The sequence below is a fragment of the Bos mutus genome, chromosome 12, assembly GCF_027580195.1.
Source record: "Bos mutus isolate GX-2022 chromosome 12, NWIPB_WYAK_1.1, whole genome shotgun sequence".
Taxonomy (NCBI): Eukaryota; Metazoa; Chordata; class Mammalia; order Artiodactyla; family Bovidae; genus Bos; species Bos mutus.
In genome coordinates, this window is record NC_091628.1 from 36,457,289 (window position 1) to 36,477,718 (window position 20,430).

Sequence of the window (20,430 nt, forward strand, 5' to 3'; positions counted from 1 at the left end):
TTAATAAACCAAAAGTTAGGAAAGAATTCACAAAAATTGAATGCAGTATCTTCTAAAAGAATGTGTCCCGTAGCACTGCAAACTCTAGAATACTTAAGCCTCATAAAAGAGTAACCCAAATCCCAAATAGTAACCCAACGGACAAATAAATTCCACTTTCACAATGATTTCTTTAGCAACCTGAACTGTAAACATTTGCAAAATATGTTAAATAAGTGGAATTGAAGTTCACGTAGGTACCTAAGTTAGTTAGGTACCAGATAGAGTACATGCTATAACCTACGGCATTACATCAAAACTTCAGAATTTATTCATAAACATAATTAGAGCTTCAGAACCCCAATGACAATGATGTTTCTAGTATTGCTACAAAAATCCTGTATAAACTACACTAAACTGAAGGAACCAATAATTAGCTCATGGCTGCTTTGACTCCTAGATCTTATCAGGCCAGAGAAGTATGAAAAAATGTCTTGGAAAACCAACATAGTGAGCAGCATTTAGAGGGAGATGTGTATGTTTTGGTGGAAGTAAGGGTGGGGTAGAATAAAAAAGACAGAAACTTTTTTCATACAGTAGTAATTAAGCCAAGTGTTTTTACCGATATGAAAAGATCTCCAGAGTATAATGTTGAGGAAGGAATTAGGGGACTTTCCTGACAGTCCAGTGGTTAAGACTCCATGCTTCCATTGCCAGGGGCACAGGTTTTATCCCTTGTCAGGGAACTAAGATCCCACGTGTTGCATGGCATGGCCAAAAACAGAAAAAGAAAAATAGAAAGAAAAAAGAGAAAGGAAGGGAAAGAACACAGCAGTGTGTATGGCAAGCTATGTTTTATGTACAAAAACAAAAGCTAAGAGTCAGAAACATAATATATGTGTATTTGTTCAAATATGCATAAAGAAGCTCTAGAAAGGAGGAATAGACTAAATGGAATGGGAGTAGATTAGGGGAAAAGGGTCACAGGGTATTTAATATATTTAATTTTTAAACAATGCAGATGTTCTAATAAATCTAGTAAAAGTGACTAGGAGGAACTGAAGTATAGATACAAGATAAAAAACTGAACAAATAGGTCATTTTACCTATCCAATACAGATCATGAAGAATAACACCCATACTGAGGATGAGGTAAAGCAATAAGTATGTGTTACTGGGGAGACAGCTGAGGGAAGTGTTATAAATTTCAGAAATGTTTTTGCCAATAACAGCCAGGATTTTTAACATTAAAAAAGAAGTTTTGGGAATTTCTTTGGCAGTCCAGTGGTTAGGAATTAAGAGTTCCCACTGCCATAGGCCTGGGTTCAACTCCTGGTGGAGAAGCTAAGATATCACAAGCCAGCACAAAAAAAAAAAAAAAAAAGAAAAGTTTTAGTTATTAATAAAATTCATTTTACTGTTTCACTCTCTGTAAGTTACTTATATAACTTTATACTTTATATAAATTTATATATAACAGAATACTTTTTATATACATCAAACTCTGCTACATCAAGTTCAGAGTTGTTAAAGTACCTGTTTTTGATCCAAAAGAAACAGATGACTTTTTCTGAAGAGGCTTTGTTGGGTATCTAGGTGTTTTAGCAAAATAATCTGTGAAGCATGCTTCATCAAAATAGGAAATAAAGGCAACTGTGTTAGTTTTATTATGTTGATAACGGCATACTTAACACACTGCTTGAGAAGCTGTACTTGAATTTGGCAAAATACTGGATTGGTTGAGACCCTTATGTATCAGCAAGCAAAGTCCTGTTAGTTTTCTTAACTTACTGAGATAACCAATGATAATAATAATATAGCGGAAAAAAACAGCTTGTCTCTTTTTTGGTATCATTTTGGGAAGTCAACCAATGGAACAGAGTGGGAGTGGGGGCAGGGGGGAGGGAGGAGAAAACCAAAGCTGATTCTTGAAAGTGGCCCTAAAGACAACTGACAGTGTAACTACACCCAGCAGTATCTCACTGGCGTTGATGGTGAGAATACCAACACTAGAAATCTAATCAAACAATCATGATACATTTAAACGTTACCAAATAGATGCTTCTATATGTTACCTGGGTCTCCCGCTTCACCATTGGAGCCACCAGCAAAGCCCAATATTCATGATAGTTCATTTTCATAAAGGATTACATCTCAGGACAAAAATTTAGGATATTCTGTTCTTAAATTTAAGGACAATGTCATCAGACTGCTTCTACTAACACCATTTACTTATAGTATTTTCATCTTTTATAGAGGTTTGTATGTGGAACGCTGATTCCCTGGTGGCTCAGACGGTAAAGCGTCTGCCCACAATGCGGGAGACCTGGGTTTGATCCCTGAGTTGGGAAGATCCCCTGGAGAAGGAAATGGCAACCCACTCCAGTACTCTTGCCTAGAAAATTCCATGGATGGAGGAGCCTGGTGGGCTACAGTCCATGGGGTCACAAAGAGTCGGACACAACTAAGCAGCTTCACGACTTCATGATGTGGAATGCTAAAAAGTCAAATACACTCACTAAACCAAATATTAGAGTTTAGCTGTATTATTGCACTAAAATTAAAAATTATCCTAACTTTGGAAAATGTGAAAGGAGTGGCATGGGATCAACAGCTTTACTCATAATGAGATGTAAGATAATAGACATATGTTTGTTAAGGTCAGGGACAAACAGGTATTAATTTTGTTTCCAATTCCAGACATGATTTATTGTTTCCCTGTTTTTGTATTTTTACTCACTTTCCAGGTTTTCTTCTTCTTCAATAATTTCTTCAATGATCACATCAGGGCTAGATCCCACCTGAGGTAGAGCAGCAATGGTTTTAGGGAGTGTTGCTGCAACAACCTCTTTCTGTGGCTGGAAGTCAGCTGCCAAATGCATGTCATTGTTTTCCCATTGTGAAGAAGTCAGTGGGGCTTCATTAGTTAGGACAGAAATGTCAGCCTTTTTCTTTTCTAGTGATAGGTATGTACCACCATAAGAAAATTCCTTTTTACAACTGTATTTCTTTTGACCATTCTTTTCCATTTCACTTTCTTGAGGATCACATCTGTTTAAAAATAGAGAGGCTACATTAAATCATAATTTTTTAGATCTACTTTAAAACCACATGACAGTACTGCAACACATACATATAAAGAGTTCAAGTTGTACAGGTGTCCCATGAGTATTTTTAAAAACAGCAACACTGAAATAATTTACATACTATAAAATCCGATAATTTCTACTAAATTTAGAGTTGTGTAACCATCATTATAACTTCATTTTACAACATTCCCATTATCCCAAAAGAAACTCCTGCCCATTCCCAAGAAGTCCACAAGCTTTAAAAGGTCAACAACAGAAAATCAATGAGAAGTTGAAGAAAGAACTTGCCACAGTCAAGTCACAACTATCTGATCCTAAAAGAACAGTGGATATGGTTTTCAATTTTAATTGTTCAAACTTTGATTTGGCTTTGGTGTTTGATTTTAAATTATGCTAAGATTATTTCTCTCAATTCACTAGCTTAAAAATAAAGTGTAGGAAGCACTGAGAGGTACAATCCTGAGACAATTTCTAGAAACCTACATAGAGGGTTAAAACAATGATTAGTCTGAATCCTTTGGGTATGATTATTCAACAGCCACTAACCTGCAGCTGATTATTCACTTCACTCCATATTTTTCTATCTTCAGAAATCCACACAGATAAAAGCTATCAAATCTATAAGTATAGAAATTCTATCAAAGAAATGAGATTGAGTCTCAGAAGCCTTTATTCTAGTTAACCCATGAAAGTTTTAGTTTCTTCACAGATCACCATATAAGAAGCCAAATGAAATCAGAAATAAGAACCTACAAAGCCAACTGAATTCAGCAGACCTATTTTATCTGTCTCTTAATACATGTTGACTAAAGGTCCAAACACCTCCTAAGTATACATATACGTACACAACTTTGTAATCTAAAACATTTCTTTGTATCTTATCTGACCTTACATTTAACATTGTCAATCAACTCCTGCCTCACAAACCTCTCCTCCTTTGACTTTTAGAGTATCAGTCTCTCCTGCTCCCTCTTCGTTTCCTATGGTTTGCAAGTTACTCTTTCCCTGTCTTGAAATTTAATATTTTTCTAGGGCGCAGTCCTTGACCCACTTCAATATCTGTTTTCACTATGCAAACCCATTCTTTAATTACCACCTGTCATCAGTAGAGGCAGGCTACAGTGATATTCCCTAAAATCTAGGGAGAAATTTAAAAGACTTCTGAGTAAAACTTAAAACCATGGCAAGATCAGTATAGACGCTTAAAGAAAATACCTTTTGGTATCAAAAATATTTGACAGTAACCATATTCAAGTTATGAAAACATCTAGAAGAATGTACTGACTGGAAAGGATGATCATCCATGAAAATGCAGAAAGTCAAGTCACAGAGGTATACAGGGGCCAGGGCTCCATGTGTGGGCAAGATGACTCGAGCCAAAGGCCTGGTACTTGAGGCCTCTGGCAAGGTCTTCCCTGTGGGGTCAAGGAACACAGCAGGCTGACTAGTACCAACACTCTTCACAGCTATTTGATATATCTTATTCCCTTTATTCCAAAAACACCACGAAGCTTCTGATGATTTGGCTTTCTGTGTCTGTTTGGATATTAGAAAAGAATGCCAACATAAGTATTCTATTAATAGTTCCTGTGATAATACTATCTGCCCCTTAAGTTAATAAACTGGCATTCAGATCATGTGTCAGTTTTGTGAACTTGGTTTACATGAGTTTACCTGGTTTAGAGTAGATCTGCTCATGTCTGTTTCTGAGCTTGTAATGCTGTGGGCCAGGCCCTCATTAGTTCCCCAAAGTAATGAATGTGATGCTTCTTGAGGGATGATTTCCTGAGGAGCCATACCACCTTCAAATGAATAAACTTATTTTCTTTTGGGGGTTTCTAAACCATTTATATTCTGACTACTCCTAAACCAAGAATCAAATCCTGTAACTTCCCTCCACAGGTTTCTCCCCAGATACCTAGTAAAAAACAGGAACTCAGCATATCCCACTATCTTCCCCTCCCAACTTTTCTTTGTATATTTCCAATCTTGGTAAGTAACACCACAATTCATCACCTCAGTCACCAAAGATACACCTATAAATCATTGGAATGCTTCCCTTTTCCTCATTCCTCACACTGAAACGATTACTAAGTTTCACCACTTTTCCTTATTTAGCATTTGTCATTACCTATTCCTTTCCAGTGCTACTACCTACATTTGATTTCTCATCATTTGCTAGGCCATATAATATATATATATATATATATATATAAATATATAATATTATATGCTAGGTCATATAATAACCTAAGCCATCCTTCAGCCTCTAGCCTCATATTCTTCCAAAAAATTCTCTATGGTCACTAGAGTTATCTTTTACAAATGTAACCTAAGTACTTTTACATTCATTCTGAAAATATTTTAATGGCTATTACTTACACCTGTGCTATCCAACATAATCTTCTGCGATAATGAAAATATGCCGCATGATATTTGATATGATAGTCACTAACCAAATATAGCTACTGAGCACCTGAAATGTGTCTAGTGCAACCAAAGAACTAAAATCTTCATTTTATTTAGTTTTAATTTATGTTTAAATTTAAATAACCACACATGGTTAGCAGCTACCATACTGGGTAGCACAGGTCTAGGAAATAAAGTTCAAACACCACCAGAGCATACAAAGTTTTTAGGATTCAGCCTCTTTGTATCCTCTGTCAAACAAAATTCTACAGGCAGGTTCCTGAACACAGTATACTATCTCACTGCCCATAAATTTTTTTCTGCTAAGATGCTGCCTCCCTACTGTTCTCCCTTTCAACTGGTACTCATTTTTCATGAATGGGGGAAAATAAAAATCTGCTCTTTCCAAGTCCCCTGGTACCCTGCAAAGAACTGATCATTCCCTTCTTTTGCATCTCCATTAGACTGCACATTTTACTATCAAAGCAATTATGCGCTTTACTGTTTACATATGTCATTCTTTATTTACTGTAACTTCTCTGCATAAATCTTAATACTTAGGGTGTTATGTCTCAGTGGTAAAGAATCTGCCTGCCAATGGAGAAGATGCAGGAGATGCAGGTTCAGTTCCTGGGTCCAGAAGATCCCCTGGAGAAAGGAATGGCTACCTACTCCAGTATTCTTGCCTGGGAAATTCCATGGACAGAGGAGCCTGACAGGGCTACAGTCCATAGGGTTGTAGAGAGTCAGACATGACTGAGTAAACACTTTCACTTTTCAACACTTAGAGGCTAGCACATCAGTGTTCAACGCTGGCTGAGTAAATAAATCTCAAAGATGACACATACATCATTGGATACTAATCCTTTCTAGGTCTTTTAATTCTTAAATATTTTATGTAGCATTAATTTACAGAAACCATTTTGCCCTTACATTACTTTTCAGCTTTTGAATCAACATTATACTAAAGATCAATTTTTTTGTTTGATCTAATATTTCTGTCCCTTAGGCCATATCAGACACTAATGGCATGTTGCCATTCTTATACTTACCTTGTTGAATCCTCAAATTCAATCTTTCCCATTCTGTTGAACATACAGATGATCTCACTGCAATCCATATTCAACCTAAAATTAAATACTTAGCATAAAAAGTGTTCTAATGGAAGTTTATTACTTTCTCTAATAAAAATTAGCTAACATTAAAAACTCTGAAGTAGATGGGGAAACAGTGGAAACAGTGGCTGACTTTATTTTTTTGGGCTCCAAAAGCACTGCAGATGGTGACTGCAGCCATGTAATTAAAAGACGCTTACTTTTTGCAAGGAAAGTTATGGCCAACCTAGATAGCATATTCAAAAGCAGAGACATTACTTTGCCAACAAAGGTCCATCTAGTCAAGGCTATGGTTTTTCCAGTGGTCATGTATGGATATGAAAGTTGGACTGTGAAGAAAGCTGAGCACCGAAGATTTGATGCTTTTGAACTGTGGTGTTGGAGTAAACTCTTGAGAGTCCCTTGGACTGCAAGGAGATCCAACCAGTCCATCCTAAAGGAGATCAGTCCTGGGTGTTCATTGGAAGGACTGATGCTGAAGCTGAAACTCCAATACTTTGGCCACCTCATGAAAAGAGTTGACTCATTGGAAAAGACCTCGATGCTGGGAGGGATTGGGGGCAGGAGGAGAAGGGGACGACAGAGGATGAGATGGCTGGATGGCATCACCGACTTGATGGACATGAGTTTGAGTGAACTCCAAGAGTTGGTGATGGACAGGGAGGCCTTGTGTGCTGTGATTCATGGGGTTGCAAAGAGTCGGACACAACTGAGTGACTGAACTGAACTGAAAAACTCTAAAAGAGCATTTAAACAACTTTTTAATTCATAAATCACACTTAATTTGGTTGCTAATCTGGGAAATATTTTTGACCCAAATTTTCAATTTATAATTGCTTGTTATTTTAATAAATATAGGTTCTAATACATATTTATGGAGAGGTAAATGGCAACCCACTCCAGTGTTCTTGCCTGGAGAATCCCAGGGACAGGGGAGCCTAGTGGGCTGCCCTCTGTGGGGTCACGACTGAAGCGACTTAGCAGCAGCAGCAATACATATTTATACTTAATTATCAGACTCTTTTGAATTATAGATTTCTTTTATATGAATTACAATTACTTACTTGGGAGAGTTCCTTAGTTTTAGAGAGCTGACTTGTGACAAGTCACTCTCAAATGTTAACTTCAAAGTCCGGATGATCTAGAATCAAAAGAGAAGTATTGCTCATATGTGTGTTTTGTTTTGTTACAAATACTGTTGAAACAGAGTAAGATTTCAGAGGGAAAACTATACTCTTTAGGTATTTCATTAATGTGCTCAGGGTCTGATCTTAGGCAAGCAAAGGGAGGGATGCAAATTTCCCCAAAGAAATTAAAAATCTTTTGGAGATGTGTATTAAGATATAACAACAAAAGATAACAACTAATTAATACATGGGATACAGCTACACGATCAGGGGAAATTCTGATGACACTCGTTGTGCGCCTGCGCTGCTGTCCTTGAACGTTTTTCTCTTTTTCTGCCCCCATCTTCCTAACGTGGCTAACTAGGGTGAAGACCAAATTTTACTTTTTTTCACCTCCTAATGTTTCATGTGTAATACACAGGAATAGACTACTACTGTTCTTGTCACTACAGCTAGATGGAGGCCTGGTCAAGTAAGACAGTGCAAAAACTTTAAAAGTTCAAGACTTTGGAAGCAGGTAAACCAAGAGCTTCTATTTTACACCTCAGTTCAGTCCAAACATCTGATTATCTATGGGGAATGAGGTCCTGAAGATTCCAAGACAATAGAGTAGGATCTATACCTCAAGGGAACAAGACAGAAATTAGCAAAGAGGACTGATGGTAACCCTTTCCCAGCAAACAATCTAGCAAGAAACATGTTTCTATTCCTGCCCAACTTGAGGCACAAGAAACATGTTTCTATTTCTGCCCAACTCCAGGCACATGATTAGATGACAGGACAGGGTTGAAGCACCTTGTATCCTGACTCACAGAGTCGGGGGTTGGGAGAAAAACCTAAACAGCATTTTGATAAATTTTTAAGAGTTGATAGTCATACCTGTCTATAAAAATAGAGTCCTATTTATTTTGCTACTCTTATTTGTTGTTTTTTATTCAAGTGTCCTAGAAACAACTTTCAACTTAATATCATCCTACTTGTTCTCAGATGTGTGTCATAAAGACTTTACTGTACCATTTCCCTAAGTGGTAAATAATAATAAAAGGTCAAACAAAGTTATTAATGTTTATCTTAGAATTTAAATGCCTAAGAATTCTAAATTCATGCCAATAAAGTTAGGATAATCTGAAAAGCAAATTCTTGCAGTTAAGTCTTAGATATCATATTCCAAAGCAGGTAAAGTAAGCTACCACAGGAATAATTCACATTATGAACTATTAAAATTACCTGATTTAGGTCACAATATATCCTTAGAGAAGGTGCAGATTTTAATTCTCTTGCTATCTTCATAGCTGCATCCAAATCACTTTTTTTTGCTTCAATGTAGCTTTTAGTCACTATTATTTTTGATAAATAATTGTCTGTATTTCTTACTAATTCTTCACACAGGCTCTTCTTCCTTCATTTAAATTAGGTTATTTTTCAATATTTCATATACAATTTTATGAAAGCAAATTTATCATAACTCAAAAGTACTGAAAAGGTAATTTCAGTTTCATGAGCTTAAATTTTAATATGGTTAATGAGACATTCAACTGAACTAAAATCTATTATAGTTGAAAGCTATGTATATGTAACCAGAGAAAAAGTAACTTTTGTAGAAGAATATAGTTATGTTCCAGATACAGGTGTCACAGAACTACAGCGGTAAGACAAACCCTAGACCAATCTACCACTTTTAAAAGTAAGTGAATCCTGGCTATCTTGCAGTCACTTGTGCCATTACAAAGACATATCCGTATTCATTTCTCACGAGGATCTATCTGCACATTTTAAAATTTCATAGGCAGATACATATTACATGAATTTGAAATAAGACTTTAAAATAGACTTCACCAAACCAAAACTCAGATATCAATTAACTATAATCTTCAAAGCTATCAGTTATGAAACTGAAGAGTTATTCCTTCATTACTCAAAAATTCCACCTATAGTGGAATTACTTTATCATGGAAATTAAGATATTTTGTACCAAAAATTATTGCTCATTTTATTCATCTTGTAAATGAATAAAATGATTTCCTCAAATCAAATCTGGCCTCAAAAAAGTGGAGTTTGCCACACTGAAGAGTAATAAGAATGTGCCACAGGCTCTGCAAGGACTTCCCTGATAGCTCAGACGGTAAAGAATCTGCCTGCAATGCAGGAGACCCGGGTTCAATGCCTGGGTTGGGAAGATCCCCTGGAGAAGGGAATGGCAACCCACTCCAGTATTCTTGCCTGGAGAATTCCAAGGGCAGAGAAGCCTGGCGGGCTACAGTCCATGGGGTCAGAAAGAGTCGGACACAAGTGAATGACTAACACACACACATGCTCTGCAGGTGAAGAAGTATTCCAAAAAATTTTTAGTAATTACATATAAATTTATGAAAATCATTTATTTAGGAGATAAATGGTCATTTTGATAAGTTTCAGATGACTCTCCCCAAAATTCATGCCCACGAAGTGATGTTAGCAAAATGGCAGACTAGGAGACTTGAAGTCCTTGTTCTTCAATGGTGATGTCAAATGACAGCTAAGAATTGGTTACAATAACCTTCTAGAACTGGAGAACGGACAAAGGTATACAGCAACAACACAAATGTGCAGTGGAAAAAAATCCACATTCTTTATCAGCAGGACATTTCATTTCTTGTCCTTTCCCAGACCCTTCCTCCGTGTGGTGCAGTCCTGGTCTGGAGGCAGCAGCATACTTCCTGATTCCTTCCCTCCAAAGGGAGTATGCTGCTGCTGCTGCTGCTAAGTCGCTGCAGTCGTGTCCGACTCTGTGAGACCCCATAGATGGCAGCCCGCCAGGCTCTCCCGTCCCTGGGATTCTCCAGGCAAGAACACTGGAGTGGGTTGCCATTTCCTTCCCCAGTGCATGAAAGTGAAAAGTGAAAGTGAAGTCGCTCAGTCATGTCCGACTCTTCGGACCCCATGGACTGCAGCCTACCAGACTCCTCCGGCCATAGGAGTTTCCAGGCAAGAGTACTGGAGTGTGGTGCCATTGCCTTATTTGCAATGTCCTACTTTGTGGCGGGGATGCACGGGGAGTGAGGAGATGGAGGGGCGGAAGGGAAGGGGGGCTGCCTGAAGAACCCTTTCACTTAATTTGACACTCAGGCAGCAAGAGGAACCAAGACCACCCAAGAAGGTTGCAGAAAGATTCCTCAAGCATACAGGTAGCATACTCCAGGTTAGGCCACATGTTAGGTCAAAAACAACAAGTTTTAATACTTTTAAAAGACAATGTAAAAGTATCCTTTCTGAATACAAAGGAATGAAAACTAGAACTCAGTAACAGAAGGAAACTGGAAATTCCACAAATATGTGGAAATTAAAGAACATACTCCTAAACACAAATGGATCAAAGCAAAGTAACACAAGGAGAGTATTTTGAGACAAATGAAAATGAAAAATCAAAATATCAAAACTTATGGGATGCAATTAAATTGGATCTGAGAGAAAAATAAATATATAGCTGTAAGTACATGAAAAAAGGCATTGCAAAAAAAAAAAAAAAAGGCATCACAAACCAACGACCTAATTTTACACCTTTGCTGTTGTTCAGTCGCTAAGTCATGTCTGACTCTTTACGATCCCATGCACTGCAACACACCAGGCTTCCCTGTCCTTCACTATCTCCCAGAGTTTGCTCAAATTCATTTTACTGGGTCAGTGATGCTATCTAACATCTCATCCTTTGCCACCCTCTTCTTATTCTGCCTTCAATCTTTATGTTTACACCTTAGGAACTAGAAAATAACAAACTAAACCCAAAGCTGCCAGAAGGAAGAAATAATAGGATTAGAGCAGAAATAAGTAAATAGCTAGGCAAAAATAGAGAAAAATCAATGAAACCAAAAGATGGTTCTTTGAGATTAAAATTCACCAATTTTAGATACACTGCCTAGAAAAACAAGAAAAGAATAAATTTACTAAAATAAAAAATAAAGTAGGCATTCAGCTCAGTTCAGTTGCTCAGTCATGTCCGACACTTTGTGACCCCATGAACCACAGCACGCCAGGTCTCCCTGTCCATCACCAATTCCCGAAGTCCACCCAAAACCATGTCCGTTGTGTCGGTGATGCCATCCAACCAGCTCATCCTCTGTCGTCCCCCTCTCCTGCCCTCAATCTTTCCCAGCATCAGGGTCTTTTAAAATGAGTCTGCTCTTTTCATCAGGTGGCCAAAATACTGGAGTTTCAGCTTCAACATCAGTCCTTCCAATGAACACCCAGGACTGATCTCCTTTAGGATGGACTGGTTGGATCTCCTTGCAGTCCAAGGGACTCTCAAGAGTTTACTCCAACACCACAGTTCAAAAGCATCAATTCTTCTGCACTCAGCTTTCTTTATAGTCCAACTCTCACATCCATACATGACTACTTGAAAAACCTTAACCTTGACTAGACGGACCTTTGTTGGCAAAGTAATGTCTCTGCTTCTGAATATGCTGTCTAGGTTGGTCATAACTTTCCTTGCAAGGAGTAAGCATCTTTTAATTTCATGGCTGCAATCACCATCTACAGTGATTTTGGAGCCCAGAAAAATAAAGTCAGCCACTGTTTCCACTGTTTCCCCATCTATTTGCCCTGATGTGATGGGACCGGATGTCATGATCTTAGTTTTCTGAATGCTGAGCTGTAAGCCAACTTTTTCACTCTCCTCTTTCACTTTCATCAAGAGGCTTTTTAGTTCTTCTTTGCTTTCTGCCATAAGGATGGTGTCATCTGCATATCTGAGGTTATTAATATTTCTCCCAGCAATCTGGATTCCAGCTTGTGCTTCCTCCAGCCCAGCGTTTCTCATGATGTACTCTGCATATAAGTTAAATAAGCAGGGTGACAATATACAGCCTTGACGTACTCCTTTTCCTATTTGGAACCAGTCTGTTGTTCCATGTCCAGTTCTAACTGTTGCTTCCTTACCTGCATACAGATTTCTCAGGAGGCCGGTCAGGTGGTCTGGTATTCCCATCTCTTGAACTATTTTCCACAGTTTGTGGTGATCCACACAGTCAAAGGCTTTGGCATAGTCAATGAAACAGAAATAGATGTTTTTCTGGAACTCTCTTGCTCTTTTGATGATCCAGCGGATGTTGGCAATTTGATCTCTGGTTCCTCTGCCCTTTCTAAAACCAGCTTGAACATCTGGAAGTTCATGGTTCACGTATTGCTGAAGCCTGGCTTGGAGAATTTTGAGCTTTACTTTGCTAGAATGTGAGATGAGTGCAATTGTGCAGTAGTTTCAGCATTGTTTGGCGTTGTCTTTCTTTGGGACTGGAATGAAAATTGACCTTTTCCAGTCCTGTGGACACTGCTGAGTTTTCCAAATTTGCTGACATACTGAGTGCAGCACTTTCACAGCATCATCTTTTAGGATTTGAAATAGCTCAAGTGGAATTCCATCACCTCCACTAGTTTTGTTCATAGGCATAGGATAATCAATTTTACAGAAACTAAAAAAATTTGAAGGCAATGCTATGAATAACTATGCCAAGAAATTGGATACCCTAGATGAAGTGGACAAATTCCTACAAACACACCACCTACCAACACTGAATCATGAAGAAATAGAAAATCTGAGCAGATCAATAAAAAGTAACAAGACTGAATTAGTAATCAAAAGCTTCCCCCACAGAAAAGCCCAGACCAGAGAACTTCACTGGTAAATTATACCAAAAATTCAAAGAAAAAATAAATAAATAAAATCAATTCCCCTCCAAAATATTGAAGAGCCACAGGAAACACTTTCCAACTTATTCTGAGACCAGCATCACCTTCATACCAAAGCCATAAGAAAACACTACCAGAAAACTATTGATCAGTGTCTCTTATGAGCATTAAGTCAAAATCCTCAACAAAATACTAGCAAATTCAATCAGCAGAACAGTGAAAGAATAATACATCATGCCAGGTGGGATTTATTCCTGAAATGAAGTATGAGTACCAATTAATGTTATATAGCATATTAACAGAAAGAAGAAAACCCCCCACAAGATCCTCTCAAATAATAGAGAAAAAGGATATGACAGTTTCAACCCCCTTTCAGGATAAAAATACTCCAACAAGGAATTGAGGAAAACTACACCAACTTATAAAACTTACATAAGAAAAACCCACAACTAACATTACACTAGATGATGAAAGACTGACAGCTTTTCTTCTAAGGTAGTAAGAAAAGGGTGTGAGAGTTTACCACTGCTATTTAATATACTATTTTAAGTTCTAGCCAGAATAATTAGTCAAAAAAAGACATAAAAGCCACCCAAATTGACAAAAAGTAAGAAAGTGATGTCTTTTTGCAGATGACATCATCTTATAGGTAAGAAAGAAAGAGAAGAAAGTGAAGTCACTCAGTTGTGTCCAACTCTTTGCGACCCCATGGACTACAGCCTACCAGGCTCCTCTGTCCATTAGATTTTCCAGGCAAGAATACTAGAGTGGGTTGCCATTTCCTTCTCCAGGAGATCTTCCCGACCCAGAGACTGAACCCGGGTCTTCCGCATTGTAGGCAGACACTTTACTGTCTAAGCCACCAGGGAAGTCTTATAGGTAAAGATGTCACAAGAATAGTAGTAGGGCTAATAAATAAATTCAGCAAAGATACAGGATACAAAATGAACACACAAAAAATCAGATACATTTCTACATACTGACAGTGAACAGTCCGAAAAGAAAATTGACAGAACAATTCATTTTACGAAAGAATAAAAATAAGACTGGACTCAGGGATAAATGTAACTGAGGCTGCAACAGACTTGTACATTTGCTGTATACTACATAACATTGCTGAAATTAATGAAGCCAAAATAAATGGAAAGATCTCTTATAATCATGAACTGGAAGACTTAATATTTGTTAAGATGTCAATACCCAAAGCAATTTACAATTTAAAGCCATCCATATCAAAATTCCAATGATGCTTCATGCAGAATAGAAAAACCCATCCTAAAAGTCACAGGAGATCTCAAGGGACCCCAAACTTCCAAAACAAACTTGAGAAAGAACAAAGTTGTAGAGCTTACACATCCTGATTTCAAAATTTGCTACAAAGCCACAGTAATTAAAACACTGTCCTACTGCCACAAGAACAGACAGATGGACCAATGGAAGAGAATAGAGAGCCCAGAAATAAATCTTCACAAACATGGTCACTGAGTTTTGACAGGAGTCTCAAGACCATTCAATGGAGAAAAGACCCATCTTTCCAACAAATGGTGCTGGGAAAACTGGATGTCCATATGGTAAAGAATGAAGCTGGACCCTTCCTTTACACTATATAAAAACATTGGCTTAAAATGCCTCAAAGATCTATATGTAAAAGCTAAAACTGTAAAACTCTTAGAAGAAAACACAGTTGGAGAAAGTTTCATGATTGAAGATTTGGCAACAATTTCTTGGATATGACACCAAAACACAGAGAAAAAGAGATAGAATTTTAGAAAATTCTAGAAAAATAGAAACAAAAGAGAAAATAGATAAATTGGACTTCACAAATTAAAAACATGTTTGGATCAAAGAATGCTATCAAGAGAGTGAAAAGGAGGGATTTGCCTGGTGGTCCAAGGCTAAGACTCCAAATGCAGGAGACCTGAGTTCAATCTCTGGTTGGGGAACTAGATCCCACATGCCACAACTAAGACCTGGCACAGCTAAATAATTTAGTTCAACAATAACAACAACCTATGGACTTGAAGAAAATATTTGCAAACTATGTGACCAACAAAGGCTTAATTTCTAAAGCATACAAACAGCTTATACAGCTCAAAAAATTAAAAAATGGGCAAAAGACCTAAACTGACATTTCTCCAAAGAAGACCATTACTCAGATGGTCAACAGGCACATGAAAAGATATCCAACATCACAAATTATTAGAAAAATGGAAATCAAAACTACAATGACGTATCCCACTTCCCACAAATAAGAATGGTCATCATCAAAAAGTCTACAAATAAATGCTAGACAGTGTGTGGAGAAAAGGGAGCCCTCCTATACTGTCAGTGGGAACGGAAACTTGGTGCATTCACTATGGAGAACAGTATGAAGGTTCTATAAAAAACTAAAAACAGTAACCATACAATCCAGCAATCCAATTTCCGGGCACATATCCAGAAAAGATGAAAACTCTAAAACTCAATACATGCACTTCAATGTTCAAAGTACTCAAAGTAGCAATATTTACATTAGCCAAGACAAGGAAATAACTTAAATGGATAAAAAAGATGTGATATATGCACATGATGGAATATGACTCAGCCATAAAAAAGTATGAATCAATGCCATTTGCAGCAACATGGATGGACCTAGAGAATATTATACTTAATAAAGTCAGACAAAGAAAGACAAGTGTCATACATCACTTTTATGTGGAATATAAATGAACTTACTTACAAGTCAGAAACAGACCCACAGACATTTAAGGGTAGAAGAGACAAATTAAGCATTTTGGATTAACATATACACACTAGTATATACAAAGTAGATAAAAAACAAGGACAGACTGTACAGCACAGGGAATTATATGCAATATCTTGTAATAACCTATAATGAAAAAGAATATGTATAACTGAATCACTCTGCTGTACACCTGAAACTAATACTGTACTTCAAATGTAATTCAAATTCAAACTAATACTGTATTTCAATAAAAAAATTTTAAACCACAAACAAAAGGCAAGCCACAGGAAGAGAAAATATATGAAAACAATACATCTCATAAAGGACTGATATCCATAATGTATAAAGAACTCCTACCCCATCAATAACAAAATAAACACTACAAAAATGGGCAAAGGACTGGAATACTATTTCTCCAGAGAAAATACATAAATGGTCAACTAATAAGCACATGAAAAGATGTGCTCCATAATACTAGCTATCATGGAAATGTAAATCAAATCCAAAATGAGATACCACTTCACATCCTCAAAATGGTTATTCTTTTCAAAAAAAAAATAAAATGTTGGTGAGGATGTGGAGAAACTGGAACCTTTGAGCACTGCTGGTGGAAAAGTAACATGTGCGGCCATCACAGAACACAATTTGGTAGTCCTTAAAAAGTTAAACATAAAATTATTGTATGCCACTAAACTATACATTTTTAAATTTCAATTTTATTGGACTACATTTGATTTTCAATGTTATATTAATATTAGTTAATAATACTAAACTAATATTAATATTAGTTTCAGGTATACAGCAAAGTGATTCAGTTATACATATAATCTTTTTTTAGATTCTTTTCTCATATAGATTATCACAGAATACTGAATACATTTCTCTGTACTATACAGTAGTTTCTTATTTATCTTATATATAATAGTGTATGTTCATCTCAAACTTCTGATTCATCCCTCCCCCCACCACTAAACTGTACACTCTTAAACAGTTACAAAGGTAAACTTTATGATGTACATTTACCACTATTAAAAACATTTAAAATGCATGCACATGACTTATCACCTTTAAACTCCACTTTGGCCACCTGATGCGAAGAACTGACTCATTGGAAAAGACCCTGATGCTGGGAAAGATTGAAGGCAGGAGGAGAACAGGACAACAGAGGATGAAATGGCTGGATGGTATCACTGACTCGATGGACATGAGCTTCAGCAAACTCCAAGAGTTGGTGATGGACAAGGGAAGGCTGGTGTGCTGCAGTCCCCGGGGTCACAAAGAGTTGGATATGACTTAGCAACTGAACTGAACTGACCTATCACCTAGATACTATAAAAACCAAATGTGAGATACCATAAATATCAAGGAATAAAGAATATCAACTGATTCATTCAGAGTGATGAACCTGTGTTCTGGGCATTCCAATTAGAAATTAAAAAAAGAAACAAGAGTCAAATAGACAAGCACCATTTCTAAATACCAATTTATCACAACTTCTATGAGTCTGTCTCTTAAAATGCAAAATGTGATTAAAGATTACTTGAGATCATATATATCAACATTTTTAAAAAGGATGGATATGTAACAGTATGGTATGTGTTTCAAAAAATCATTATTATTTGCTCTTGATGCAAATAAACACATAAAAAAATGATGGCATTATGTACATGAAAATGTATGTTTGCATTTTCCCAAGTATGCTGAATTCTACAATAGGATTCAGAAATAGACAGCATTTCTCTGTGCTAACTGCTTTAAGAAAGAAATTATTTAACAGCTTTGGGAACAGAAGGCAAATAGCCTAAATAAATAAATTTTCTTCATTTCGAAGCTGTAAACATCAGCCTGTAAGGGAACCACCCATTACCTTCTAAACTTGTTTAAAATCTACTAATTTTTTTCAATCTATGCAGAGAAATAAAATGACAAGTTGATATTAAAAGCTTCAGTTGCACTGAGTCTGTATTTTTAATTTATTACCTGGAATCAAGAGAAGTGAAAAGCTGATCAAACTGCTTCTCTAGAACCTCTTTAAGACAGACCGTCTCCTCTTTTGTTTGACTGTGCATGTGTTCAAGCATCTGGGAAAAAGATAATACAAAGACCTAATTTGGTATTTTTATTTTGTGGGAATTGTGCTATTCAACATAATTTTGAAAAGTAAAAGGTACTTTTTGGACTCTTCAAAATAACAACAGAAGACATCAGATGATAAAAATGGGAAAAATCACATGGTTAAACTTTAAATCTTTGTTCTTGTCAGCAAGATCACATCTTTGTTAGTACTTTGTACTGATAAAATTAGCAAAAAGGACTAGAAAACCCACTAAGTTTTCTGAACTTCTCATCACTTTTACTCAGTACAGGAAATGGATCATTTTGGATAGCTAAGTTTCTCTCTGGCAGGATTCCTTAAATTTATAAAAACTTAAAATATAACATTAGGGGCTTCACTGGTGGTCCAGTGGTTAAGATTCTGCACTCCCAATGTATGGGGGCATGGGTTCGATCCCTGGTCAGGGGACTAAGATCCTGCATGCCACACACTAAGGACAAAAAAACCTATATATATATATATATATGCGCACACACATATTTTAATTAAAATGTTAGCTATTCCACAAATTTCCTTGTATTTTAAACAAAGACTCATCGCTTGAGATCTGTGACCTTTTCTTTAAATCTTTCCTTTTTGAAACGGTAATGTCTATCCTATGCCTGCTCAACAAATGCATTAATATTTTAGAAGTAGATAATTTACTAGTTTCACACATTCACAGCTGGAGAGGAATTTTGCCCCAGCACGAGTCATACCCTGAATCTCACCCATACCTGATTTAGGAGATACTTAGATGAGATTTTGGACTTAGATTTGATGCCAAAATTGGCTAAAAATTAGGGGGATATGAGATGTAGTAAATGTATTCTGCAAATACATATGTTGAACTCTTAAATTCTATGTTAGCTACAATCTTTTGAATGCCTTGGTGAATTTGCTGTTGGTAGGTGCAAGGAGCTTGTTCTTTGTCAATAAATGAGGGAAGTCTCTCTCTTGGGTTGATGGGCCAAGAAAGAAAAGAACCTAAAACTCTGTATAACAGTATACAGCCAAATAATGAGCAGTATCAGAATAGTGATCTGCAATGCTTCCAAGACAAAAAATTCAGCTCACAGCAAACAGAGCTTCAATTTCAGCAGGCTGACAACACAAATGGTATGAAGCTACTCCTAGGAGGGCATGAGTTTTCCATTCTTTTTTATGTTTCTCTCTCACTGGATTATCATATGTAAGCTCTATCTATCATGCTAAGCTCTACTACCTTCAGTGATATACATCAAAAGGGAACATGTCTTAATTTAGGATACAGCATACATTTAGGATCATACAGAAAGCTTACTTTTACAGCAATACTTAGTTGTTCAAAATTTTGGCCTGCTATCTTCAATGCTTCATCAATCTCTTCCACAGTTTTACTTTCCTAAGAAGGGAGAGAGGAATCACATACAAATACAAAATATAAAAACAGATGCTTAGATAGACTGTAACAGTTGCAAAAACATCAAGCTACCATTTTGTTTACAAAAGCAACCTAGATCCATTACAGCAATCTGAAAACATGCAACAATGAACATTTTAGAGTTCTGCTGATAGTATTCCAGACTTTTTTTTTTTAAGGTATCTTTCTGAAAAAATGGGATTATATCCTATAACCATTTTGCAACTCAAAACTACCTGAAAATAATGATCATGATCATAAATAATACATGTAAACAGTAACAGTTTTTAAGAAAATGAAGATTATAATCAGGCTATGTTAATATTTAAACACTGGGGACTTCCGTGCTGGTCCAGTGGTTGGGAGTCCATGCTACCAATGCAGGGGGTGAGGGTTTGGTCCCTGGTTGAGAACTAAGATTCCGTATGCCGGGTGGCATGGCCAGAAAAAAAAAAAAAAAAAAAAACACTAAAATTAACGTACAGAAATTCCTTGATAAAAACAAAAGAAAATTCTTTTTTTTTTTTTATTTTATTTTTAAACTTTACAATATTGTATTAGTTTTGCCAAATATCGAAATGAATCCGCCACAGGTATACCTGTGTTCCCCATCCTGAACCCTCCTCCCAAAAGAAAATTCTTATGGGAAAAAAAAAGATTTAAACACGGAAGACAGTGCTCTTTCCTCCCCCAGCCCACCAATAATCTCCTTAACAAAACGACAATATTCTACTCAATAGCACTTTGGAATTTGTTCTGTTTCTAACCTTCAATTAAAAGAATATATTATTTAAAGTTATCAAAAGCCATAACTGATAAAATTCAGTC

At 36.6% G+C, this 20,430-nt stretch overlaps 1 protein-coding gene across 1 annotated transcript in view; it reads right to left on the reverse strand.

The window, feature by feature from the left end:
* Positions 1–20,430, reverse strand: part of RNF17 (ring finger protein 17) — a 117,809-nt gene that overhangs the window by 82,389 nt on the left and 14,990 nt on the right. Inside the window, exons 5-11 of the mRNA XM_005888714.1 lie at positions 19,504–19,584; positions 18,086–18,186; positions 8,947–9,118; positions 7,657–7,733; positions 6,530–6,604; positions 2,720–3,030; positions 1,516–1,605 (exon numbers count right to left, since the gene is read on the reverse strand). Coding sequence (XP_005888776.1) covers positions 1,516–1,605; positions 2,720–3,030; positions 6,530–6,604; positions 7,657–7,733; positions 8,947–9,118; positions 18,086–18,186; positions 19,504–19,584 — 907 coding nt within the window. The remainder of the gene's footprint in view (positions 1–1,515; positions 1,606–2,719; positions 3,031–6,529; positions 6,605–7,656; positions 7,734–8,946; positions 9,119–18,085; positions 18,187–19,503; positions 19,585–20,430) is intronic.